The sequence below is a fragment of the Balaenoptera borealis genome (genome assembly GCF_965194805.1).
Source record: "Balaenoptera borealis genome assembly, chromosome: 12".
In the NCBI taxonomy this organism is placed as follows: domain Eukaryota; kingdom Metazoa; phylum Chordata; class Mammalia; order Artiodactyla; family Balaenopteridae; genus Balaenoptera; species Balaenoptera borealis.
The window spans coordinates 39661118-39688772 of record NC_138869.1 but is presented as its reverse complement, the minus strand read 5'-3'; the positions used below and the strand labels follow the sequence as shown (position 1 = coordinate 39688772).

The following is a 27655-nucleotide window of genomic DNA, read 5'->3' as shown; positions in this document are numbered from 1 at the left end:
TTCATTGTTCTCAAAACGTATATTTATGACTCCTCTCGGTACGTCTTTGAGCACCTCTGCCAGGATCTCAGGAATGTGTAGAACTCACTCCCACGCTGTACCCCATGCCCCCCACTAGGCTTTGGTGACCAGGCCCCGCACGGCTTGCGCGATGGCGTCCTTGTCAATGCCGAACATCTTGAGCAGCTCTGCTGGTTTCCCGCTTCTTGGCACCTGGCTGACAGCCAGGCGAGTGACAGTGACGCCAGGCTCGCCCACTACTGCAGAGGCCACTGCCTCACCTATGCCACCTGGACAAAGGAAAAGAGGTGAGTCAGGTGATGCAGCCTCAGGTGAGCAGTGGGTGGGTCCCCAGAGCCCCTAGCTGCGCCCCCGGGCCCTGAATCAGTCTGAGTTTATTCCCTTTCCCAAGGATGGGGGGATGGCATATATACCAACCACCCTGCGCCACGCCAGTAGCCAGAGCAGACATCACCAATCACAGTACTTACTTTTTTCATAAGCCCAAATATGGCCTCTGAATCATATTTAACACCATCCTCTGGGCAGCTGTCATCAACCAACATCTGCACTTGATCTCAGGGTCTAAGCCCGTCTATTCCCCTGGGGCCTCCCTTGGAGGAGAGAGTAGTGTGTATTTGTAGAGGATGGCTTTATGAAAAACTCATAAAAGCCAGAAATTTGTGTCGCTTTCCCAGTTTGATTCTGCACAACAGCCTTAACTTTCAGGTACTTCAGGGACATGACCACTGTGTGCTCTTAGCACGGCTGGAACCCTCTCAGGCTTCCTGAGTCAGGCAGGGATCCAAGGAGCCATTCCAGCCATCGAGTTCAAGGGTCCCCAGGCCAAGCCTGAGGTCTGTTAAGAGGCCAAGTCCCAGCTGCTCTGGGTTTCCTGGGCCGCAGCTACCCTCCTGGGGCTGGGATAAAGGAGGATGTCCAGCCCTGTGCCCCAGCCCTCCCAACCCGTGTGTCCCCGGCTCTGTCACCTTCATAGTAGTGGTCCTCCACGGTGACGATCCTGCCCTTGGTAGCCCGGGCACTGTCGAGAATGAGCTTCTTGTCCAGGGGCTTGATGGTGAAAGGGTCCAACACGCGAATGTTGATCTTCTCTGTGAGGCGAGAAGAAGCGGGGCGGGCTGAGGGGAAGGAGCTGGGCGCCGTGGGTCTGCCCTCTGGGGGCCTCTGATGGGCACCCTGCGAGGGGGCCTGTCACACAGCTACCCACCCCCGATGGCTCGGCCACCGCCTCTGTTGAGCTGTGATGCCCGTGTCCTCTGCACCCACACCTCCACCTTGGAGCCTCCCTGGCCTGACAGGAGCAGCAGGTCTCAGGCAAGAAGAGGAGCGCCTCCTCTCTCCCCTCACGCCCTGGGCTGCAGTATCTTGGCCTTTGGACCGACTGTCAGGGAAAGCCAGGGGGACGGCCGCCTCCAAGGGTCCGCCCTGAGGTAAAGTGAGGGCATGTGGGGTGGTGGGGAGGGGAGCTGTGGCTGCAGGCAGGACGGTGTCAGGTCAGGAGGATGGGTCAACCCTCCCCCTGGATCTCCAGCCCGTCTCGCTCCTGCTCTGGCCCTCCCCCTAGTTCCTTAGAGCTCTGTTCCTTATGCCTGGGCCTCTTCGACACCCTCTTTGCTTATCAGTTCCTACTCACATCTGAGGTCATTTTCTTTTTTTTTTTTAATTTATTTATTTTTGGCTGCATTGGGTCTTCGTTGCTGCGCACGGGCTTTCTCTAGTTGCGGTGGCTTGTCTTGTTGCAGAGCACGGGCTCTAGGCGCGTGGGCTTCAGTAGTTGTGGCACGTGGGCTCAGTAGTTGTGACTCCCAGGCTCTAGAGCACAGGCTCAGTAGTTGTGGAGCACGGGCTTAGCTGCTCTGCGGCATGTGGGATCTTCCTGCACCAGGGCTTGAACCATGTCCCCTGCACTTGCAGGTGGATTCTTAACCACTGCGCCACCAGGGAAGCCCTGAGGTCATTTTCCTAACGACACCCATGTCCGCCCTCTCCTGGGTGCTCAGCACGGCTGAAATCTGTTGTGATTCTACTGCAGGGGAGGCTAATGCCTGTCTTCCCTACAGCTAACACTCGTGAGCTCGCAATGATAATAATGCCAGGTCACGTTTATTAAATCCTCAGGACAGCCCCATGGGGAAGGTGATAGTACCTCCATCATGGATGGGGAAACGAGGCACAGTGATGCTGAATAACATACTTAATTAGAAGCCAGCTAAGTAGATTCAGGCTCCAGGGCCTCTGATCTGGCCACCATGCTGGGCACACAGGAAGTGCTCCAAGCCTGGCTTTTAGTAATACTCTCATCATTTAATTAGATGAGATTTTTCTTCACCCAAGACCGGGTCTGCAGTTAGCACCCCATCTAAGACTTTGTGGGTCCCGCCCTCCTTACCTTTCTTTAGCAGGTCAGCAGCAGCCAAGGCCTCATGCAGGGTCACCCCAGCCCCGATCACAGTCACCTGGTCGTCCCTGCTCTTCAGGACCACCTGGGGGCAACATGGGGGCCAGTGAGGCTCAGGGACTGGTAGACTGGGGTGGGTCCTGACCTCAGGCTCACTCTATGGGGTCTCACTGGGGCATAAACCACACTGACCTTGGCCTGTCCGATTTGGAAATCCTCATTGTTGTTGTAGATGATGGCGTTTTCTGGGCGGCTGGTTCGGATGAAGCAGATGCCCTGGAATGAAACAGAATAACTGAGGATTTCAGGACGCAGGCCTTCCAACCTTGAGGACTGGAGTCTTTCCTCTGCAGCACGTGCCTCTCCAAATATTCCTCCTGCGTGAGAGCCAGCCCCAAGCCCCAGATGGAAGATAACTTCTCCATCAGGTAGACTGGCCTCCAAGGACTGCATGCACCCCCTCCACCCCCCGCCCCAGAGTGCTGTGGCTCGCCCCCTGCCCTCAGAGGAACGAGAACCACGTGAGACATTCCAGTCAATGGCAGCGTGGCTCTTGTTCAGGACTCAGTTCATTCTGTCTTGGAGAATCCAACTCAGGGAGGGCAGACAGGCATCAACTGCTGGATTGGCAGGGGCTGTCACGATGCTCAGTGGTGAAAGACAATGGTGTTCAATTAGCAATGTCTGCCACGCAGCAGGAAGGGTGGTGTGTATTTCATTTTTCCTGGTCTAACTCCTCCAAGCCACAACACCAGTGCAAGGTCAGGAGACACCACTCTGGGGCAGCAAATGACCAGCTCTGGGCCTGCATGCTGGCCTCCCTTCCTGTTCCTTTAGGGAAGCGCTAGCTGCCAGATGAAGAAAGAACAGTCAAGTGACCCACCTTTCTATTGGCTGCTAATTCCACTGCCTTCTCCGTAGACACCCCATCGCTTGGGTAAAAGACGGTTGACATGGGGACAGACCGAAACAGAGCCAGATCTTCCAGGGCCATCTGGGAGGGCCCATCTTCCCCTGGGGTGTGGGAAAGGATATGCTGAAGTACGACCTCATGCGTGGAATGGAATCCTGGCCCCAAACCCTGTTTCAGAAGTCCGGGGACAGAATTTCGCGCCAAGCTGGCGGGCTATCCCCGTGTTAGTGTGACATGCTAGCTCGGAAGTGTTTTCTGCCACCGTCATGGTTCATCTGCTAAACTGCATTGTCGCTGTGTCCCAGAACATGGGCATCGGCAAGAATGGGGACCTGCCCTGGCCCCCGCTCAGGTAAACAGAATTTGGTGATTATGGGTGGGAAAACCTGGATCTCCATTCCAGAGAAGAATCGACCTTTAAAGGACAGAATTAATATAGTTCTCAGTAGAGAACTCAAGGAACCTCCACAGGGAGCTCATTTTCTTGCTAAAAGTCTGGATGATGCCTTAAAGCTTATTGAGCAACCAGAATTAACAAATAAAGTGGACATGGTTTGGATAGTGGAAGGCAGTTCCGTTTACAGGATATCCAGGTGTTCCTTCTGATGTCCAGGAGGAGAAAGGCATTAAGTACAAATTTGAAGTATATAAAAAGAACAATTAATGCGAAAGTGATTTCTGATCTATTTCAAGCCTCCTCCTCACCCCCCAAAAAAATTATGTATTTTTTGTTGTGGAGACTTCTGTTGACTTTAGATCTATGGATAATTATTTCTAAGCAAAGTACTTTTATTCCCCATTAATCTTAACTACACTGTATCAGATACCATTTGTGAAACATTTCCTGCTGTAACTGCCTGAATGCCCATCAAGAGTCAAGCATAGGTGACCAGCACCTGCCTAGGGTAGAATATCTACCAAGACAGCCCAAAGTGGCAGAGTCCCCTGGTAGCATGAGTTGAAACCAGAGCCTATAGAGTTAGGAGCTAGGCAGATGGGTCCAAAGGTCAGAAATGGATTATAAACAGAAGAGCTAGCATTCAGTTATTAAAATTAGATCAAAAGAGGGACTGTGAATTACTTTATATCACACTTTTGAAAAAAATTCTGTTCAAACAGACTAGGAGTCAGTAAGTTGAAAACTCCAGGATATTCCACAGAGATAGTAAAGAGGCAGGTACGAGACTACCTTTTCAGTGGTTAAAGGAGAAGGTCTGAGACCTTAGAAAACTTTGTTTCTGACCTTCAATCAGATTGCGTGGGATGTTACAACGATAGAACAAGAACTGGCTGCTCTCTACAAAAAAGAATAACCTAATATCAAGCATAATGGCTAAAATTAAAAAGTCAAAGAGGTAAAAATTAAGAATGAATATTGCTAGAAACCAAAATTAGTAAGTTAGAAACTAAACTTCACAGAATTAAAAAATGAAAATTAAAACATGTTTTACCCATCACGTTAGCAAAGATTTAGATGAAGTATCCAAAAAAAATAGCATTTTCTGCCTTATAAATTGGTACAACCTTTTTAGAGTGTAAGTTAGCAATATCAATTAAAATTCAAAGTATTCTGGGTTTGAACCCAGAACTTCCACTTCTGAAAATTAATCCTGAGCAAAGAAATGGACCCAAGAGTATCTGTTGCAACTTTCTTTTTCAAACTTGGAAGCAGCCCAAATGTTGATTAATAAATAACTAACCAATATGTCTATAAAATGTAAATCTGTAGCAGTTAAAAAGAATGAAGTACTGACAGAAAAATGCCAAAAATTGCTAAGTAAAAGAAGCAAATTGTGTGTAATACTCAGAATGTTTAAGAAATGTTTATGTGTGGGAAAAAGCAAAAAAAAAAAAAAACTCCGGGGAGGTCACAGGCGTGAGCACGCGGCCGCAGCTCCTTACCGATGGACACACCGCAGTGCGAGCCACAGAGGTTGATGTTGCTCTCGGAGATGGCTGCCATGCGAATCTGGTCAAAGGCCCGTGTAAAGAAGGCTGCAAAGGTGCTGCAGAAGGGCACCGTCCTGTCACGTGTGGCACAGCCCACGGCGATGCTCACCTGGGGGCAGAGTGGGTGGTGTCAGCCCCGAGGAGGGAGAGGGTGGCCAGGGGGCCCAGGACCCCCAGGGCCCACCTCTTGGGAGGTGAGGGTTCCATCATCCTAGTAACTATTAATTCTCCTCCTCCCATGCAAGTGATCCTGTGCACCCACTGACTCCACAGTCTGTTTCCAAACTCCTTCAACTTGAAATAGTAATTTCACAAGTTCTCTTAAAATCACTGTCCTGGGGAACACTTTTCTAGCAACAAGCAAAGCCTTTCACAGAGCAGACTTGTAAGCTTGGGCATGGATGGTCCATCCTTCCCAGGCCTCTGCAAGTCTCCTCCACCATCTCCCTGCCACCCCAAGGCCTCTGCAGAGACCAGCCCTCACAACCCCTCTGTATGCCCAGAGGCCCCAGGCCCCAAATCCTGGCCCAGAAGCACTGAGTGCAGGCACTGGTTCTAAATTGGCATCACCTCCACAGCTCTGAAACCCACCAGCTGACAGGAGCCCTCCTTCCCCAGCCACCACCCTCCCCGGACCCTCCAGCTGCCAAGGCTGGAAGCCAGAGACAACTTCAGGTTGAAGAAGAACTCTGGATGCAACAGAGTCAGGTGGTCTCCAGGGGGAGGAAGCTCCCAGTTCCTAGAAGCCTGCAGGCCAGACTGGGCTCCTCGGCCAGGATATTTTGAAAAACAGGACAAAACACTGTTCCTTATTTAACAACCATAGATCCTGACAAGGAGCTGTTAACCCAACTGTGTGCATGGCAGGGGTCCACAAAGTTCTCTCATCTCTGTATTCCACAGGGTGGCAAGGGCCAAAGCCTTGTGCATAAAAGGGCCCAGCGGACTTTGGCTGCTAGTTCCAGCCTCCTGGCTGTGCCTGCCCTTCCACCTGGAGGGCCCTTTACCCCCAGAGAAAGCCCATCCACCACAATGCCTGGCCTGCGCGCAGCATCCCCTGCTCAGCTCCCCCGTGTGCACTCACCCAGCCCTTGGGTGTCACAACACCCCTCTGCCACCAGTTACTTGAGGTCAAGGGTCAATGCTGGGTCCTAGCTGTTTCTAGGGCCTAGCAGGCACCTGGCAGTGCCAAACACGGCTACTCAAGGGAACAGGAGGGGTTCAGCCCTGCCCCTGCACCTCTCAGACCCCAGCTGCACCCACCATGTTCTGCTCAGCAATGTAGCACTCGATGAAGCGGTCTGGGTGCTCCTTTTTGAAGAGTTCTGAGAAGGTGGAATTCTTGGTGTCCCCGTCCAGGGCGATGATGCGGTCGCTGGCGTGGCCCAGCTTGGCCAGGGCCTGCCCATAGGCCTTGCGGGTGGCTATCTGTAGGGAGGAGAGTGGGAAGGCTGAGCACCTCGGGGGGTATGTGGCCTGGAGCCCAGCTCAGCCTCTGGGCCGTAGCTTCCACCAGGGAGGAAAAGGGTAAAAACAGGAAGCCCAGCAGCATATGGCCCTGTGGAAACTTCTGTAAGGTTGCCAATAAGAACTTAAAACGATGAATGTCTTGGGTGCAGCCTCTTGTCTCCAGCCCGGCTATGAACCATCTGAGCTGGAAAAGATGTCCTAACACCCCCATTTCCCCAGCCCTGTGACAGAGGCCTGTGAACTCGCCCCACTCTGCACGAGAATACACTGAGGGCCTGGGAGTCAGAAAGCCTGACTCAGGTGACAATGATGGGTCCACAAGGGGGAGTGCCCAGAGCCGGGCAGGCCTGCCCTTTGCCTTTGCCTGGCCAGAAGTGGGGGAGTCCTGAGCGCAGGCCAATACCAGGATGGACCGGGGCTAGGGGGGACTCAGAAGCTGTCAGCTTTGATCCCAGTAGCTTGCTGTGTGACTATGGGCAAACCCTTGCCCTCTCTGAGCCTCTGCATGTAAATAATTCCAGAGCTGGCTGGCCCCATGAAAGAACTGGCAGGAGCAACATCTCAGGGTTCCTCCTGACCCCCAACTAATCTAATCTCTCTTCTCTTTCCCGGCCCCACCCCTGGGGAACCAGAGAACCGGTGCCACCCTAGCCCAACCAGTCCAGAAAAGTGAGGCCCAACTGGGTACCTTGTCCCCAACTTTGTAGCTGGGTGGGGTGGGCATTCGGATGTTGGTGATGTCCACTGAAGGGGTGTCCTCCTGCGGGGGTGTCGCCAGGATCTTCTTTTTGCTGTGGATCTGGCTGTAGATTTCCTGGATGATCTGATCAGCCATGTTTTTGGGGAGGGGCTTCCCATGCCAAGACTCCTTATCTTCTATCCCTATGGGTACAACATAGGAGGGCAGAGGGACAGGTAAGGTGAAAGCTCCCAGAGGGCCAGGAAGCTGCTCGAGGGGGCCTAACCCTCCACACGTCAAGGGCAGGCCACCATGGGGGTCAGGGAAGGAGGACCATGGTGACCAGCACTCAACTGCAGGCCCCCGTTGAGTAGCGGCCCAGTCCCCCAGGAGCTCCCAGTGGGGAGGGGGCATGTGTGGTAGATGAATGTTGCTGGCATGCCACCCCATCCCATTCCCCTTGCATCACCTCCCCACCCCAAGCCTGCACAGCATGGGGTCTGCTGTAGAAATCACACTCAATTTGTTGACTAGGCTGGGAGAGGAAGCTGAGGCCTAGGGCAGGGGGAGCACCGCCAAGGTCACCTATGCATCAGTGAGCAGCAGATGGGGCTCTGTAAGCCCCCAGGTGCATCCCCCACCGTGGCATCTGGCTGTGTGGGGACCAGTGAGGCTTAATAACCCTCTCCTCTAAGGTCACCTCAGATGTCACCACAGCCTGGAGAAAGCCAAGGACTAACCCTCCCGAGCAGCCCCCAGGAGCTATGAGGTTTCCAGAGCCCACGTGGTGGTAACACCTGAGGGGTCAGCATCAGCAGCACTGAGGCCATGAATGTATCCCAGAGTCCTCTCCCAGAAGGTTCCAGAGCTGTACACTTCTTCCCAGATACCAGTGAATATCCTCATTTACCTCAAGTCCACACAGGCAGAGGGGGACATGACCCCTGGTGGGCAGGGGGAGAGCCGGGCACGTGGCACAGTGAAGCCAGCCCAGAGCGGGCAGTTGGCTCTTTCAGTGCCAGACTCCCTGTATCCCTGGGCAAGTCCCTGGCCACTTCTAGCCCCATCTTCCCATCTTTACAATGGGCAAGGGCCATCCCAGCCCCAAGCAAGGGTCTGGAGCCTGGGCCTAGGTGCTAGGGAGGGACTTATGTCTGCATGGCTCTCAGGCCAGGCACAGGAACCATCTTCCAGACCCTCCTGGGCTGCCCACCCACACAGGCCTCTGGAATCACTTTTCCATTGCATGAGGGGTACCCCGCTTGCCTCCTAGGGAAGAATCTAGGTCTCCCCAGGCTTTCCTGGGGCTCCCTGCATCAGCCCTTCGGCTCAGGGCAGACAGCTGGAGCTGTCAAGGTCGCTCTGCAGATGCCAGGCAGGGAGTGTCCTCTCTCCTTACCCACAGTCCTTTCCAAGTCCTCCCTCTCCTCCTGCCTACACATGACCCCCAGTCGAGACCAGCCAAACCAGGGTCTAAATCCCAGCTCAGCCACACGGCCCAGCTAGTCTCCTGCTCCCCCTTCCCTGGACTGGGTGCACTCCGCTGAGGAAGCAAGGGGCTGGCTCAACCCCCGACGCGGGCTCTCAGAGGCACGCCTCCTAAACCCCCCCTCTTCAGTCAGCCGCAGGGCCCAGTCCCGGGGTGGTGGGTGGAAGGAGACTCGAGCATACAGACCTGTGATGCCTCGACCCTTGAAGGTCTTGGCAATGATGGCCGTTGGCTGGTTCTTGACCTGCCCGAAGGCCTTGCACAGCTCCTCCACGCTGTGTCCATCTACGATGATGGCGTGCCAGCTGGGGACAGAAAGAGGGCGTGAGGGGCGAGGGCCCTGAGAAGGGTCCTGGGGCAAGGCTCTGCCCTCGCTCCACTGCACAGCTGCGATCTGGAAAAGAGCTGGAGGAGCTGGGGCGTCTCAAACCTGCCGGTTTCCGATTTGGGTTTAATTTTCTCTTTTCACATTGTTTTACTTCCTCCTGTTTGCCTTTGAACAGATTTTCCTCCTCTCTCCTAAGTAATGCAAAGCCTAGTTCACTTATTGTCTTTCATTCCTGAGCTATTCATTTCCTACTGAAAGCTGCTTTTAGGACAATGCACTGGGTTTGGAATCTACTACTAGATTTTTGATGAATTTTTATTTAAGGGACACATCCGATCACTCCATAGATGCTGGACGTGGTGCCGGAAACTTGTATAAAATGAGCCATGTTGAGGAAGGAGCCTTTCTCTTTCAGGCAATCCCTTTTGGGACACTTTTTGGCAGATTAACAGTAACAGAAGTAGCAGCTCACACTTACTGAGTGCCCACTCTATGTAGGCACGGGGCTGAGCACATATTAACCCATTTAAACCTGTTGTTGGGCTTCCCTGGTGGCGCAGTGGTTAAGAATCCGCCTGCCAATGCAGGGGACACGGGTTCACGCCCTGGTCCAGGAAGATCCCAAGTGCCGCGGTGCAGCTAAGCCCATGTGCCACAACTGCTGAGCCTGCACTCTAGAGCCCGCGAGCCACAACTACTGAAGCCCGCGTGCCTAGAGCCCATGCTCCCAACAAGAGAAGCCACCTCAATGAGAAGCCCGCGCACTGCAACAGAGAGTAGCCCCTGCTTGATGCAACTAGAGAAAACCCATGCGCAGCAACAAACACCCAACGTAGCCAAACATAAATAAATAAAGTAAATTTAAAAAAAAGAATAAAAGGCAAATTATTAAAAACAAACAAACAAAAACCTGTTGTTGTCCCCATTTTATAGACATGTAAACTGACATACTGAAGGTGGAGTAATCTGCCCAAGGCCGCAAAGCAAGTTAAGTGATGAAGCCAGGACTTAAGGAATCTGGCTTCGTAGCCACAAGGTTATGGACACAGACCCAAGGATGCTGCCGGGGTTATACTCCAAGTCCCAGCCCGATGTGGCCTTGAGGAGGTCTGTCCCTGAGGCATGTTGTGGCTGTTTCTTCCCCTGTCCAACAGAGAATCTTTCTTCTCTTCATTTTCTCTCTATAAGGTCTCTCAGAGATAACAGCCCTATGTCTGCTGTGTGATCAGGTACTGCAACTCCAACTCGACTCTCCCTGGTCATCGGCTCATCTATGAAGGGTGGCCTTGGAGGCCCTGGACCCTCAGAGCCCAACTGCAGAACTTGTATTTGGGGTAGGGGAGGGACATCAAGGTGAGGCCCTCTCTGGCTGACACCCACCCAGATGGACCTCCCTGCTTTGTAACACGTGACTCTGAACTCACAACCATCCAAGGCTATGGGGGAAATCTGGAAACCCTATCTCCCGTTTCCCTATGAGAGGCCTGTTCCTCCTCCTGTCACAGGAGGTAACCAGTGGCCTGACGTACTGAGCGAGCCTGGTCCACACCATGCACCTCCTCCCTCCTCATCCAAGAACAAGGTGAGGATGTGTGAGATCACATTATGTGGAAGCTCTGAGAGCCATCACACCACCCAACGTGCAAGTAAAGGAACTTGCTCAGAGCTGGGCCTCAGCCCACAAATCCATGGCACTGGCCAGGGCGGCCACTTTAAGTCCAAATGCCCTGTGAGTCAGACCCTGAAGGGAGACCTTCTTTTGATGGGGCTTAACCTCTGGCTTCAGCCCCTGCATCTGCAAAGCTTCTGGCACAGAGGCCTCCTTTGCTATGAGGGTGCTCAGGCCACAGCCTCGTACGTACCCGAAGGCCTCGCAGCGCTTCTGGTAGACGTCCATCTGATGCTGCAGCGGGGTGGGGTCGCTCTGGCCCAGGCGGTTGATGTCAAGAATGGCAACGAGGTTGTCCAGCTTGTAGATGGCTGCAAAGGCCATGGCCTCCCACACGGAGCCCTCTGACAGCTCCCCGTCTCCCAGCATGCAGTAGACACGGTAGCTGCGGGGGTGCGGGGGTGGGGGGGTGGGTTAGAGACTGGCCCCCTTGCCTGGCCCACGTGCCCCTGGCCTTTCCCTCTGGGACGTGCAACAGCTGTGCCCACCCCAAGTCCACACCCAGTGAGGAAGGGGCTGTGAAGGAAGCTGTCAGGAGCTCCAGAAAGCAGTACCAGCTGCCAAGAAACAGAGCTCCAGGCAGCAGTCTGGAGTTGTTAGGGCGTGAAGAAAATGGTGAGGCTCACAGGGGCTAACTACTCACGCTGGCGGGAGGGCCTGGAGCCGCCCGCTGCCGGGGTGCACCCACCTCCCTCTGCCCCACCGTGAACCAGGACTGCTGCGGGAGCCCTGGGACTCGCTAAGTGGGCCAGAGGGACAGAGGACCTTTCTGCTCAGAGGAGCTGGGCCAGGGAGGCCATCTGTGATGCACTCTAGAGGGAGGCTTCAGGTGAAAATGAGCACTCACGAGGGGGCCTGAAGGCCGGGATCACGGTGTAGGCAGGTGCCTCAAAGGATGGGCTCCTCCCAAACTTCTGGGGCTGGTTCTTACCCAAGACTAGAGCTGGGCCTAGGCTTTCTCCACCCCAGGGGCCATCTCCTGCCCTCAACACAGGCAGCCATGACTGTTCCAAAGGCAGTGTGACACGGTAAAAAGAGCAATGAAGTTGGGATAAATTACCCAGAAACAGAACCTTCCCTGGCCGGGGAGGGTGGAGCCAAGGGGTGAGGCTGGAGGCAGGGAGACCAGTTCAGGGACCTTGACCCCAACCCCCAACCCCCCAACTCTGCTTAGCACTGAGTAACACTCTCAAAGAAGGTAAGTGCAGTCGTTATTCCCAAAAAAAACACACAGACAAGGAAACAGGCTCAAAGGTCAAGGCACTTGCCTGAAGATCATGCAGTCGGGGAGCAGCTGAGCGAGGATTCAAACACAGGCCCGACTGCCCAGCCCAGACTGTCCACTCCTTGCTGACTAGGATCGCACGCGGGGGAGGAGCAGCAGGATGCGGGGACCCCCTTTCCCCTGCCCAGCGTCCAGATGTGTGACCCCAGGGAGGGAGGCTGGTGCCTGGATGGCTCGGAGGGACACAGCCGCCCTGTTGCTGAGTGGGTCGGGCCTCCAGGCCTCCTTGCTGCAGGGCCAAGGCAGGGGAAGCTGAAGAGAGGTGGGGACGGCTGTGGTGCTGTCAGCATGACTCAGCACCCCTGCAGGCCTCCAGGTCAGGGAGGGCTCCTGCGTCCTCCCCTTGCCATGCCAGGCCCGTACCTTCCCTTCTGCGGCCTCTAGCAGGCCAGGCCACTGGTTCCCCCACAAGGAGCAGAAGGTCCCACTCACAGAGGCTTATCTGAAGCTGGGTCTTGCAGGCTGCAAGGGGGGCCCGAAGACACTGCAGGGGTGGGGTCTGGCACAGCAGCTCCCGAAAATGACCAGCCTGATGGGGCTAAGTCAGAGAAGCCTGTAGGGAACTCAACTTCCCCAAAAAGGGATTCTAGGGAAGCAGACTGGCTGCCTTCCCAACCCCACACCCGCTTCCAAGGAAGCTGAACTGGGGCCAAGAGTGGAGTTCCAGCATAGCCTCAGACTCAAGTCAGGAGGGCGGCGTGGGGAGACACTGGGGGTGCTTGTGAACAGGAAAGGGGGCCCTGCAGAAGCCAGGGCTAACCCTGAGGCTGCAAATTTCCTGAAGCTGTTAGATTCAGGGTAGAGCTACAAATGCCCACAGTCCTGAACTACCATGAAGAGAAGAGACCCTAACGAGAGGGCCAGCATTTGCTGCAGGAGTTGGGAAACCACCTCAAATATCCAATAACAGATGACGGTCTAAATGTGTTACAGCATCCCCATAAAACAGAACAGTATCCAGTCATTAAAACTAGCTCTTGGGGGCTTCCCTGGTGGCGCAGTGGTTGAGAGTCTGCCTGCCAATGCAGGGGACACGGGTTCGAGCCCTGGTCTGGGAAGATCCCACATGCCGCGGAGCAACTGGGCCCGTGAGCCACAATTGCTGAGCCTGCGCGTCTGGAGCCTGTGCTCCGCAACAAGAGAGGCCGCGATGGTGAGAGGCCTGCGCACCGCGATGAAGAGTGGTCCCCACTTGCCGCAACTGGAGAGAGCCCTCGCACAGAGATGAAGACTCAGCACAGTCATAAATAAACAAATAAATAAATAAAAGAACGTGAATTTCTTTAAAAAAAAAAAACAAAAAACTAGCTCTTGGACTTCCCTGGTGGCACAGTGGTTAAGAATCTGCCTGCCAATACAGGGGACACGGGTTCCAGCCCTGGTCCAGGAAGATCCCACATGCCACGGAGCAACTAAGCCCGTGAGCCACAACTATTGAGCCTGTGCGCCACAACTACTGAGCCCACGTGCCACAATTACTGAAGCCCACGCACCTAGAGCGCATGCTCCGCAACAAGAGAAGCCACCGCAATGAGAAGCCCACGCACCGCAACAAAGAGTAGCTCCCACTCGCCGCAACTAGAGAAAAGCCCACGCACAGCAATGAAGACCCAACACAGCCAAAAATAAATAAATTAATTTAAAAAAAACAACACTAGCTCTTGACAGTTAGGGTGTGAGAAAGTGTTCAGATTTTTCTAAAAAGAATTAGGTAAAGTTGTATAAATACTAGGATTATAAATCCATTAAGTTTCTTCTCACAATAACATGGAGGAAATAGGATACATTGTTAAGTGAGACTGATATGGGGGAGAGGTGGTTAAGAATAAGGAAGATGTTTCTTTTTTTTTTTTTTTGGCCACACCTCACAGTATTCATTCCCTGACCAGAGATTGAACCCATGCCCCCTGCAGTAGAAGCGCAGTCTTAACCACTGCTGGACCGCCAGGGAAATCCCTCGTTTCTTTTTAATGCATTCCTGTATTTTAGATTAGTATGTATTTTATAATCCAAAAAAAAAATTATTTAAAAGAGAAATGGGGAATTCCCTGGCGGTCCAGTGGTTAGGACTCAGTGCTCTTACTGCCGGGGCCCCAGGTTCGATCCCTGGTTGGGGAACTAAGATCCCATAAGCCATGTAGTGCAACCAAAAAAAAAAAACAAAAGACAAATGGAAGAGAGCCAATTGGATGTGTGCTCCCTGGTTGATGGCTGGACAGCCCTGACTGGAGGCTGGATCCAGGAACTCTGGCAGCTGGCGCAGCCTGATAATTCCCTTAACCCCTCAGCCTTAGCCAACCCTGGCCACTGAGAACCCAGCTAAACGTTTTCTCCCTACACTGGCTTTTCCCATTATGTTAGGGTCAGGAAACGATCCTTCACGAGGAATTATTTCAAGCAACTGTAGAGAATAATTAACTCACAGCTCTGGTTCTGTGCCAAATAAAATACTCTTAAACACACATCCCGTTCTTTGTGACTTTCTTCACTGCATGGTGAATCACTTCTGGGTGTAGCTGAGCCTGGCCCCAGAGCCCAGCCCGGGAGGCTATGCCATCAGGTAACACTGGCCTGAGTCTGGAAGGCCTCACAGCCCCAGCCCACCTCCTGGAGAGCTGTCTCAGGAGCTTCCCCTGCACACAGTAGGTGCTCACTGGGGCGGAGCATCCAGTCAGGCTCCCTGCAGCCTCCTGCCGCCTGCAGGCCAGACTCCCTCGGCCTCTCCTCTGGGAAGCTTCCCGCCCACAGGGCTCCCCGAGCCTGCTGTGCTTCCCTCAGGCCCCTCAGAGCAGCCTGGGGACCCTGAATATGGACCCCAGATGCACACCCTGGGTTCACATCCTGCCTCCACCATAAGGCAAACATCTTACCTCAGTTTCCCCACCTGTGAGAGGGGCAGCTGTACGCACCTTATCCCCTTATCAAGGTGAAACCCTATAAAGCACAGAGGACAGGGCCCTAAACGGTAAAGGAATGAAGAAACCACTTTGACAGCCTGCAGCCAACACTCCTCCCCTCGGCAACAGAGACCTGTCTGCAGGCTACGGTGGACGGCCTTGTAGCTGAAACCTGCCTCGAGGGGGCGCTCTCCCAAACTGCCTGGTGCTGGAGCAGCAAACCTCTCTGACCAGGCTGCTCACCCTCCACAGGCCACTCTCTCCAGGGTTCATCTCTTCCCTGGCTGACACGCGGGGGTCAGGGAGGCCCAGAAACACCCCCGGAACACCCCATTTTCTCCTTTTCCGAGGTAAAGGCGAGTGGCTCGGGCCTGGGTTCTCGGCACCTAGTCAGGCATTGAGAGGTGGGCCCACCTAAGACTTCCAGGGTCCAGGTGCCAGGCTTGGGGGCAGCACAAACTCATGAGCCAAAGCGCTCTGGCCAAAGAGCACGTGGCCCTGGACGCAAGCCTGGCCCTACCGGTCACGATCCAGGGACTCTGGGCAGGTCCCTTCACTCCTTTGAGCCTATTTCCTCATCTGAAAAGGGAGCCGGTCCTGGTACCAGCCTCATGCCACACATGCACGGTTAGTTACTCAGTTCCTACTCCGCCCTGGGCAGGCAAGGAGGTGCCTGGGGGCATCGAGTAAAGCTGGGCCACCAGGACCCCTCCCAAAACCATCGTGGGTGGGGGTGGGGAGCGGGAGTGTCACCTGGCTTTGTCGAAGTACTTGCCGGTGTAGGCCATCCCGCAAGCGGCCCCAAGGCCTTGGCCCAGGGAGCCCGTGGCCACGTCGGTGAAAGCTTGCTTCTGTCATGACAGAGGGCTACAGTTACCACAGGCAATGTTTCCCAGAAGTGCCTCCCAGAATTCTAGCCCTGTGACCTTGCAAGCCTCGAAGCCACACCCCACCCATACCCAAGGTGCAGGCAGGTCTGCAGAAGGCAGAGTGTGACTTCTCATTATTCCCCTACAGCAGTAACTGTGGGTGTGGTTCAAATACCAGCTCGGCCCATGGGGAGCTGGGTGACCTCAGGCCACGGACTGAATCTCTTTGGGCCTCGGTTCCCTCATCTGTAAACAGAGCCCACATTATTCACCTCACACAGTGGCTGGGAGAATTCATGACAAAACTGAATTATTTGGCCCTAGTGGGTGCCCAGATGGGGCGTCACAGTTTCCATGGTAACCCCATGAACTCCAAATGTTTGCAGCGCCCCGAGGAGCACACCGGGCCCCTTCCGTGGGTGTCACCAGCATCCTGCTGCGACCCCCTTAGAGAATCCCTGGTGAACCTCTTCTCCCAAGCTGTGTCTAAGTGGCCAGGGAGGCCCAGCAGGGAAGGGAAGCCGGTGTTTGGTGCCTGGGGAGAGGCCCTTCCGCAGTTGACCCAGAGTGCCCTGGGCTGGGGCCTTAAAGGTCTCACGCTTCAGCACAAGCTTGGGGTAAACAACGTGCCCCCAAATACCTGCTTCTTCCTCACTTTAATGCCCTCCTCTGCCCTCCAACACCCTCGGCTCCTCAGTGGGTGCCCTGTCCCCTTCCCGCATGCCTTGAGAAACAGGAAGTGGAAGGAGAGGCCTGGAGAGGCTCCCAGTGGGGTGCACTTACCGGGACAGGGTGCCCGTCCAAGTCAGAGCTGATCTTCCTCAGGTTCAGCAGCTCTGCCTCGGGCAGGAAGCCGGCTTCAGCCCAGACGGCATACAGGATGGGCGCTGCGTGGCCCTGCAGGGGATGGACGGTGGGGGGATGGGTCAGATGAGGCGCTGTTCCCGCCATGCCCCGAAACCCGGGGCCTGGCCGAACCGAACCTGCTGGCCCGGGTATCCTTTTCAGGAAAGGAAGCAAGTGAAGGCTACCTCCCCTCCTGTCATCCCTCTCCAGCCCAAGGTTCCCACAGCCAAGGCCGAGCAGGCCCTAGGACAGGTGCAGGGGGAGCGCAGCTGTGAGGCCCGAGGCCAAAACCCCAGCAGGCAGCCGGCCGCCCTAATCCCTGGGTTCTGGCATGTGAGCGGACTTGGACAGACTTCTGAGCTCTCATGCCTACCCCGAGAGACCAGAGGCCATGGAGCCAGGCCTGGGTACAGGTGGACTTCGGGGGTTCACGGCATAGTTTGTGGCTATGGTTCTCAAGCGGGGCGGCGGGGGGAGGTGGTCAGTGCCGGTCAGTGCGCCCCATCCCAAACCCTACTGCAGGGCATCACCACTCTTGAGGGAGCGAGCGTGGCCTGGGTACTGGCACAGCAGAGACGCGTGCAGAAAGCCACAAAGCTATACCCCAGACCTGGACTCCAGTCCTGCCTGTCAACACCACACATGGGTGGAACACCCAGATCATTTCCATTATCCCCTACTAATTCGGCTGTTTATTCCTTAGCTTGGGGTTAAGTTTACCAGCTGGGTCAGCACAGAGCAAGACACCGAGGGAGGGGCCGGGCGGAGCAGGTGGAGAAGAGTGGTGAGGGGCTGGGTTCACACCAGGGAGGTAGGCCCCCTTCTCACCATTTCAGGGCCCACACCGCCCCAGGTGAAGGACAGAGGGCTGGCCTCCTACCTTGGAGAGCACAAAGCGGTCGTTGTGAGGGTTCCGGGGATCCATGGCCTTGTAGCGCATGGTGTGGAAGAAGAGGACAGCCATGATCTCGGCGGCGCTGCAGCATGACGTGGGGTGGCTGTGGCCCAGGAGAGAGACGGATGCATGCATCACAGCCCTGAACCCCTGATCTACAGGGCTTATCCCACGCCCACAGACAGGGACCTGGGGGTGCAGGTCCCAAGGAGTCATGGGCTTGGCTTGTCAAGAGACACATGCTCCTCCCTCCTGGGAGGGTTACATGGGGTCTCAAGGAGGCACTGCTGGCAGCATGGGGGTTGCACCCTCCCAGGGGCCAACAGTCTGGACCCTCAGAGTCACGGTAATTGAAGAATTCTGGGGCTGGACTACAGTAAGAAAGGAGGAGGGGTCCAGGAGACTGCGGTGGCCCCTCTATGAACAGTTAGCTAAGTCCCAGTGGGACTGCCCAGGACTCTGCCCACTTGTCAGGGCAACTTGGCCTCCCAGGCCCCCAGGGGTGCTGGGCCTCCTACGGCCCTGGGCAGGGGCTAACGGACGAAGGCTCCCAGCAGCCTCCACCCACAGGGTTGGTAGTCTGAAAGCTGGGCCTTCGGGCTCTCCAAGAGTATCACTGGGCTACTCGGCAGGCCTTTAATGGGCATTCTGAGGGCTGGTAGAGCCACCAGAAACCATGTTTTTGCACAGAATTTAAAAGGCAAAGCAATCTCTTACCTTCTACAAAGGCTACAATCCTGGAAAAAATTAAAATTCCTTCTGCCTGAGACAGGGCTGGGCTGGGGCTGACAGCAGCAAGCGCCTGCCCTTCCAGGTCTGGAGCAGTGGGGTCAACCGGTCTCCCTTTTTTAGGCTCTTGTTCTATTTGTTGCACAGTTATTTGAATGGCTACTGGGCAAAGGACTTAACCAGAGAAAGTACAAGGATTTTGTCTTAGAGATGTGACTTATTCAGGTTTCTTAGGACTCACTTGATGGATTCAGCCTCAGCCCCCAGGAGTGGAGACTGGGGTTCCCGGCAGGACATGCTGTGATTCCTGAAGCCCTGCGGTCCGCAGTTTGATTACAATGTCAGCCTCAGGGCACGTGCCTCCCAGCCGCTCCCTCCATGCAGCTCACCGCAGCCTTCTGCCGCTGCTCTGAGGCCCTTCACACTAAAACATGCCCACTGCCAAACTCAAGGGCACATGCACCACCTGGAGTTCACATGGGCCTCCCTCCTCCCTGCCAGCCGGCTCCCGCCACGGGTTAGGGGTGAGTCACTCCCAGAGCAGACACATTAGTAGAGAAATCCGGAACTGTCCATGCTGGTTTAGTACCCACATCCCCAGCACACAATCGTCTTATACTTAACCATTTCTACGAACTCCTGGTCATGGGGAAAGACACTAGACCTGAAAGAGGGAGGTGAGGAAATGTGAACGAGAAACCTTTCCCTGCCTGGCAGGAACCCAACTCCCGTGTCCCTAGCGCAAAATTCAGCTGGGGGACAGCCCAGTCGACACCAGCCAGGCTGACCTCCTGCCCTTCCCCTCCTAGGGCAGCTTCATCCCTGAGGAACCCTCTTTCAAAAGTCATGACCCTGTTAGGAGAACAGTGGGGGAAGGATGGGGGTTGAGAGCAGGCCAAACTGCTCCAAGAGAAAGAAGGCAGACACGGACAGGAGCCTGGCCTGCCCTGCCCCCCTGGCGGTTCCCAGGAAGGGGCTTCAGGGAGAAAGGGCTGTGACACAAGCACTTTCTGCACATGATGGAAGTGTGCCTGACCCAGGCAAAGCTGACGTGGTGGGAGGGAGGTCACCCATGAAGAGACACCAGAAGTTGAAAAGTAGCTGATTTTAACCCTTCCTTGCGAGACCCATGGAGGTTGAGCCTATATTTCCTCCAAAGACTGCATCCCGGACACACTACTGGCCCTACCTTCATACCTGCCAAATAAAAACATACAGAATAAGGGATCCTTGGGGGCCAGGTGTCTGCTCCACCCCACCCCAGAGCTTTCAGGGAACTCCCTCTGAGAGAGGTGTCCCAGGGTGGGGATATGGGCCACGCAGGCTGTGACTTTAGCACATGCTTCACCTCGCCGAGGCTCAGCTTCCTCACTTGTAAATGGGGTGCTGTGTGGGGATGGCGGGGGGTCCCTAAGACAATGAACTCAAAGTGCCCAGGTTACCATCAGCCACCACCATTTGCTGGAAGACCAGATGCCACACTTCTCAGTGCCTCCAACTCCTCATCTCCAGGCTGGGACCGTGACCCTCTGCGGACCACGGGGCAGGCAGGAGGGAAGAAATGAGCTGAGGATTGAGATGGGGCTCTGCAAACCATAAACTGCTGAACACAGGGAGACAGTTACTTTTAGGTGCAAATTACTAGAGGAACTTCAGTGTACAGAGTCTGTGGTCTGAGGGCCTGAGATTCTCCTGTAACCGCAGCCTGCCCTGGGGGGACAACTGTGGGCGGGGGCCCACCCCAAGGTGCTGTACAGGACAAACCCATGAATGTAAACTGGCAAGAGGCAGGGAGGGGTGTGGGCAAGGTGGGAGGCTGCAGGGAATTTTATCCACTATGCAACTCTTTGTGATGCATGGGGATTATAAGTTTGTTCCAAAACCTGTCCACTTACTCCTAATTAGTTCAATCTATGAAGGCGGTGCTGAGGCCTTAGAGCTGGGCCTAGGTAAGTCTCCCAAAGGCCCCCCACCTCTGGGAGGACATTCTTCCAGATGTCTCCACCACCACCCTTCCCTTCAGCATTCACTCTGCTTGCTCACAGATTTCCCTGCAGAAAAAGTGCAGAGAAGATCCCTCACCCCCTGGCTGGGCTCCTCTCCATTATCAACAGATAATGCTGCCAGCTGCTGGAAGATGGCCCTTCTCCCACCCTACACATGTCATACACATGCCTCAAGGCCTCAGAAAATGAACCAGGGAGGTGAGCACTACAACAGCCTCTCCAATGCTTAAAAATACAAAGAAAAATAATCTGTTATGAAGAAGAAATAAGTACCCGAAGGAAAAAGTAAGAAATATGAGTTGAAAACCAACAGTTAAGGTCCAACCTAAAAAGTTAAAAAATACAGTGAGCTCAAAGACAGTAGAAAGATAAAAAATGGAAATTTACAAAATAGGAAGCAAATGTTCAATTTTTAAAAATCGAAGTCAAGAGTTAGCTCTTCAAAAAGGAAAAAAAAGGGACTTCTCTGGTGGCGCAGTGGTTAAGAATCTGCCTGCCAATGCAGGGGACACGGGTTCGAGCAGATCCCACATGCCACAGAGCAGCTAAGCCTGTGCACCACAACTGCTGAGCCTGCGCTCAAGAGCCCGTGAGCCACAACTACTGAGCCCGTGAGCCCCAGAGCCCATGCTCCGCAACAAGAGAAGCCACCGCAATGAGAAGCCCGTGCACCACAACGAAGAGTAGCCCCCGCTCGCCACAACAAGAGAAAGCCCGCGCACAGCAACGAAGACCCAATGCAGCCATAAAGAAATAAAGAGGATATTTAATGACAATATATTCCTATAATGGAATACTACGCAGCAACCTCAACAAGATCTCACAAATACGCCACGTGAACAAAGCACACTGCTGACAGATCTCTACAGCAGGGAAGACCATACTGTTTATGAATTTATACAAATGTTATAAGACTATAAGGAAAACAATAAAATGCAAAACTCAGTGTATAGTTCTTTCTAGGGGAAACCTTCCTTATCTGAGGAGGGAGAGACACCCAGCAGGTTCTAAAGCACTATTAACGTCCTAGTTCTTAAGCCTGGAGGTAGGTACACCCAGGTTCGTTATTTATAACATGTACATCATTTATATTCTTTTTTAGGTATATATTAAAAAAAAAAATACTCAGGGGACTTCCCTGGTGGCATTCTTAACTAGTGGTTAAGAATCCGCCTGCCAATGCCGGGGGCACGGGTTCGATCCCTGGTCTGGGAAGATCCCACATACCGCGGCGCGACTAAGCCCGTGCGCCACAACTACTGAGCCTGTGCTCTGGAGCCTTCGAGCCACAGCTACTGAAGCCCGCGCGCCTAGCCCGTTCTCTGCAACAAGAGAAGCCACCACAATGAGAAGCCCACGCACCACAACAAAGAGTAGCCCCCGCTCACCGCAACTAGAGAAAGCCCACGTGCAGCAATGAAGACCCAACGGAGCCAAAAATAAATAAATAAAATAAATAAACTTATATATTAAAAAAAAAACATTAAAAAAGAAAATACTCAGGCAAGAGAATCTCAGGATGCCAGGACAGAAGCCATCGTTGTTCCTCCTGTTCCTAGAACCACCTGGGCTGACTCCTGCCTGGAAAGACTGCCTCCACACCTCAGACTGTGAAGAAACAGAGCTATGCCCCACACCACTCCCTCCGAGAAGCCCTCCCTGACCACACTATCTAAAATACCTTCTTCAAGACTTCCCTGGCGGTCCACCAGTTAAGACTCCGCGCTTCCACTGCAGTGGGCTTGCGTTCAATCCTTGGTCAGGGAACTCAGATCCCGCATATCGCGTTAAAAAAAAAAACCACAAAAAACCTTTTTCCCCTCACTCATACTTGCCGCCAACTGACATTATATGTGGCTATTTGTTGCCTGTCTATCCTAGGTGCAACTCCAGCTCCAGGAGGGCAGGGAGTTTGAGTCTTTTCACTGTTGTAGCCTCGGGCCTGAAGAGCATCTGGAACAAAGAGTGCACAAACAAATGATGTATCCTGGCTCCAAGGCTCTAGGGATGTGACCTCTCTGAGCCTCAGCTTCCTTTTTGTAAAATGGAGACAGTAGCAGAATCTGACTGAATGAGGTAGTATTTGTGTGTAAAGAGCTTAACACAGTGCATAGGAAAACGGCAATTGCTCAGTAAATATCAGCTCTAAAAATACCAGATATGAAGTCGAACCTCCTTCTCATTTTGAGGATGGGACCACTAAGGTCCACAGAAGGGGGAAGTACCTTGCCCAAGGTCACACAGCCTACCATCAGAAGAGCTAGGAGAAAAGCAAAACGCTAAGAGAAAGTGAAGAATGGATAAACAAAATGTAGTATATCCAAACAATGGACTATTCAGCAATAAAAGGAAATGAAGTACTAATTCATGCTACAACATAATGACCTTCCAAATATTGTGCTAAGTGAAAAAAGCCAGACCCCCAAAGACCTCATTCTGTAGGATTCCATTTATATGAAATATCCAGAAGAGTTAAAATGGGAAGTGGTAAATTCACTAAAACTTACTGTAAATCACTGTCAATATACTAAATTTACTAAAAGCCACTGGACCATACACTAAGAATGTTATCATATGAAAATTATACCTCACTAGAGCTATAAAAGGATGATTTTTAAAAGGAAGAAGGTGCTCAGAGCCCAGTAGAGGAAGTACTTGAGCAGCCACACTCCCTTACCCAGTTGTGCAGCCCTCAGAGATTACAGCCAGGCCATGGGTGAGACTGACTTCTGAACAAGAAGGCCACACAGTGCAGGCCCCCGCCAGCTAGACCCACATGCTGGGGCAATCGCCAGCTCCCACCAGCCCACCCCATGGAGTGGACTTCACCTCACTGTTCAGGGCAGGAGCACAGAGTCTGCCTAAGGACCCAGCGTCCAGGGCTGGTAGCTGTAGTCTGTGGCAATAAAGGAGTTCCTGATTTTGTGAGACTGGGCTCTAGTGACAACAGGCCTCTACCTAAAGAGGCAAAGTCAAGGGGAGTCAGAGCTGGTGGTCCAGGGGCCACAGTGTGATCAGCTCATGGGAAGACAGGAGAACACCTCAGACCCTAGCCAGGTGGCTGCACCAGGTTCCCAGTCTCAGGAAGCACTGCCCATCAGCCCTGCTGAGTTCAGAGGCAAAGAACAGAGTCATTGCAGGACAGCCGGGTGTCCTCACACAGAGTTGGGAAATGCTGCTGCTGGGGTAATCTCAACGGGCTTGCTCTTGCCTCAGTCAGGGCGAAGCTGGGGTGAAGACAGCCCGAATGGAGAAGCAGGCCCAGGCAGCAGTTTTCTGCCCAGAGAGGCTGGGCCAACAGGGGCCCTCTGAGCACTCAAAGCCTCTCTAAGCACCAGAGCTGGGTAGCAGGGAGGGATGTACTTCCAGCCACTTCAAGGTCACGTGGACCCCCAGGACATGAAACCCACAACAGGAGGTGGCAGGACCCCAGAGCTTGCTCCTTCTGGTCCCCCAGCCCCACCCCAGAGAAACCCAGTTCAAAAACAACCTATCTGTGAACTTCTCTTTTAGAGATAGGGAAACTGAGGCCCTGGGATGGGAAGGGTCTTTCTGACAAGGGCACAGCCAGTCGGAACACAGCCAGGGTTAGATTCGTCTCCCTGTGCCCACCAGCCAGGCCTGGCCAGACCTTATGTTCCTGAGTATCCACCCCAACACTGTGGGTCAGAGCCCCGGGGACTTCTAAGCACAGCCCGCGCCTCCAGAGCCGGGCCTGACTCTGATGGTGTCCTCAGATGACACTCAGCATTGTTTGGATAACGCCAGTCTAGCCCGCTTGCTGAGAACTAAGAAATCTCCACTATGAGCCTCAGCAGTAAGGGCCCCTCTGACAAGGCCATCAAGTCTCATCTTTTAAAGCCTGGATGAGCTGGACCCTTGCCACGGCTGCCACAGCTCCCCCAGCACGCGGAGGGAGGGGCAGGTGACCTGGAGAAGCTGTGGGTACTGCCACAAGGAGCCCTCTGTGCTGGCTCTGTCCCTCAGCTCCCTGGACACAGAGGCCAGTGTCCTCACTTCCCAGGCCTGGTGAGGTCCACTGTCACTTGGTCAGTTATGGCACAGGACGGGGAAAGCTACCAAGATATCAGGACTTCACCGAATCCTGAACACCACGGCCTGGTCCTCACTGATCCAATGTCAGTCCAGCCTCCACAGTGACCATGAAAAGACTTTGGCCAAAGTGCTGTTTCACCACTGGGGGTGTAAGCTCCCCCAGAAAGGAGACAACCTGACAGGATGGTCACTTTGGCCATGACTGCACAGAGCCAGGGCCTCAAAGCTGAGCCTTCACTTGATGGACCGCACCCATTGCTGTGAGGGCATAGTCGGCCTCAAAACATACATCCGGAGACCTGTTGAAGTCTTCCTTTACTGGTTTTTTGTGTGTGTGTGCACACAGAGCTCTTGGCACATGCCTTTCAAAATCTCTTGTGACAGAGGTAGTAATAGTTATGTTACTTCCTTCTGCAAAGTTAAGTTTTTTCTAAGTATTTCTTTTTTTCTTTTTTGGCCTTGCGGCAAGTTTTTTTCTAAGTATTTCTTTCCATCATTTTTTACGCATGCTTAAAACGAAGAGGAATCACTGTATCTTGCACTTTTTCTTCTTGTAAATGGACACTTTGAGTTCAGTGAGTTCCTCCCTAAGGCATTACAACAGTAAACCTGGATGTAACTTAGTTGCCAAATCCAGTATCCTTTCCCCATAGAAATCAGAGTTTAACTATCTAACAAAGACCCAGGAGACCCATTGGACACCCTCTTCCTTTGGGAGCCCCCCTCCCCCAGTTGTCAATGTTATTTCATTTCTCTCCAAGTGCCTTCAAACTGACTGAGATCCCCTATCACTGTGCCTTATCTTCCCCTTTCTAGTTTCTCTCCATTTTCTGGCCTGGTGCTGCCTGCCTGCCCAAGAACTCTTCCTGGTTAACGTGAGCCCCTCACTGGACAGCATGGGACGGCGACCAATGACCAGCTTGGGCAAGTCACTTAACACACTAGCCTCACTTTCCTCATCTATAAAATGTGATATGACAGCATCTGTCTCATAGGGTTATTCTCAGAATCCATAAGATAATATTAGCAATAAAGGATGCTCTGTGTCACACCAGGGATACTTACTGACCACTCAGGAACCCTGTAATTGTCTATAGGTTTTATCTAGACCTGTAAGATGCTCAGAAGTGTAACACTATTTTGTGTCCCTCCAGCTAGACCGCCAGGAATCTGGCTAGAGAGCTCCTAGCATACAGCAGGGCTCAACAAGGTTCTGCAGGGCAAATGATCCCCTGAAGTGGTCAAGGGAAGGGGATCCAGTAGTACTCACCAAGCAATATAGGTGTGCAGACCTACTGTGTGCCAGGCGGGGGAGAGGGCACCAAGAGTAAGCCAGATCCCTGCCTGGCCAAGGGATACCCCGCATGATCGGGTATCAGTGTATCTCCACTGATATAAACCCAGTGGAGATAAAGGGTCCAAAGAGTGCATGGTGGGTGGGGTGGGAGAGGTGGGATGGGAGGGCAATGGCCTCCCAGGAGAGGTCTAATCCTTTCTGAGAAATGGGTGTCTTAAAGGCACACAGGGTGAGTGGCTACCTGCCCTGCTGGTCAACAGGTTGACTCATTAAAAGCATATCTTGTATGAAATCAGCCAGAAGCTAGAATCTTGTCTTTGTTCTAAAGAGAAGACTTGGCTGGGAAGGTTCCTGGAAACCATCCCCCACCCAGACTTCAAAATCATTTCATGAACCCATGACATGCTGTCTGGGCAGCCTCATGCCCCACTCCAAAGGGCTGGAATCCTCAAAACTACTCAGTGTGTAGGCGCTACTATTGTTCCCATTTTACAGAGGGGGAAACAGGCTCTGAAGTGACTCACTAGCTGATCCTCTCAACCACCCCACCTGATGCCTCCAGCTGCACAGTGGCCAGTTATCATTACTGTCCCTTGCAACTGGCCATCTTCAGAGAAGGCTCCCTGGGATGGGCAACAGCCTTTCTCCATCTTCTGAGCCATTGGGGCTGGCGGGAAAGAACGTGGGGAGATGGGCCTCTGACTTGAGAAGAGTGCACCTGGAGGCTGGCCCTGCATGTTCACCCCAGGGCCCTGGGGCTTGGTTCTTGGTTCTCTTAACCTTCCAAGTCTCCCCTCCTCCACCCCATCCCCTCCTCCTGCCCCCACCCCAGAGGAGCTCTTAGACCTTCCCTTCACAAGGGATGCCAGGGTTCTGCATCCACGTGGCCACCTTCCTCCTCACTCCCTACTCCTACTCCCCTGGAGTCTCAGCACCCCTGCTCCAGAGCCAAGGGTGGCAGGAATGTGACTCTGAACAGGAATGTGAGGTGGAGGAGGGGACGGGTAGTTTGAGGTAGGGACAAGGCCGGGGCCCCAGGCTCCTCTGCAAGATGAGGGGTTAAAACAGGCGCTCTCGAGTTGGGCAGCACGGGTTCAAATTCCAGCTCTCGCCGCGTGTGACCTCGGGCAACTGACAAATTCGGAGCTTCAGTTTCCTCACGTGTGGGTGCAACGTTACCAGTTACCAGGGTGGAAAGCGTCCAGGGGCCGCGCGTGCCGAGGGCACGGTACAGGGCTTGTCTCTCGGCGAGTGGGCACTAATGGTGGCCTTCCCGGCACGGCCGGCGAGGGGCCTCCGCAGTGCGGAGCCGCGTCCCCTGCGCCTTAGAGCAGCGGGGAATGAGGGGCCGAGCCGGCCTGAGGCCTGCTGGGAGCCGGTCCCCAGCCGGCGGAAGCCGGGCCGAGCGCGGGCGCGGCGGAAGGCTCCTCCGGCGCTGACCTGCGAGGCGCGCGCTCCGCCATCTGACCGCGCCCCCGGCCGCCTCCCTCGTGGTGGCACCGTGCAGCGCGACATGGAGCCGGCGTGCCCGCGGCCCCGGCGCCCTCGCCCTGCGCCCCCACTCACCCCGAGCCGGCCGCCGTGGTGGCCTGGATGGAACTGATGCGCAGGCGGTTGGCCGTGTCCTTCAGGGCCTGCAGTTTCTGCTGGTCTGGCTTATGGTAGGCCTCCATGGCGCGGCCGGGCGAACGGGCGGGTGGGGAGGCCGAGGACGCCGAGACGGAGTGCAGCGTAGCCGCAGGCAACTGCTGAGGCCGGACGCCGCACGGGGGCGCGTTAAGAGTCCCGGGAGCCGCCCGCGGGGGCGGGGCGCCGGCATCACCCCAGGTTGCCCCGCCCCGCCCCGCCCCCGGACCCG

The 27655-nt window shown here is 54.2% G+C and overlaps 1 protein-coding gene and 1 pseudogene across 3 annotated transcripts; one reads left to right on the top strand and one right to left on the bottom strand.

The window, feature by feature from the left end:
- TKT (transketolase) lies at positions 1 to 27576 on the bottom strand. 2 transcript variants are annotated; one of them, XM_082344886.1, is made up of 14 exons: positions 27364 to 27576; positions 17695 to 17812; positions 16752 to 16865; positions 15853 to 15950; positions 11111 to 11302; positions 9107 to 9225; positions 7441 to 7634; positions 6546 to 6710; positions 5235 to 5391; positions 3303 to 3433; positions 2612 to 2695; positions 2411 to 2504; positions 990 to 1112; positions 1 to 290 (listed from the first exon to the last, which is right to left on the bottom strand). In XM_082344886.1, the coding sequence occupies exons 1-14, from the start codon at positions 27468 to 27470 to the stop codon at positions 115 to 117; spliced, it is 1872 nt and encodes a 623-aa protein (XP_082201012.1). In that variant the 5' UTR covers positions 27471 to 27576; the 3' UTR covers positions 1 to 114. The 2 variants fall into 2 exon arrangements, with proteins under 2 accessions (XP_082201012.1, XP_082201011.1); XM_082344885.1 differs by having other exon boundaries at positions 17695 to 19102; positions 27364 to 27562.
- LOC309606982 (dihydrofolate reductase pseudogene) lies at positions 3440 to 5221 on the top strand (annotated as a pseudogene). Its single transcript has one exon. The product of its transcript is annotated as a dihydrofolate reductase pseudogene (transcript).
- Positions 27577 to 27655: the final 79 nt, after the last annotated feature.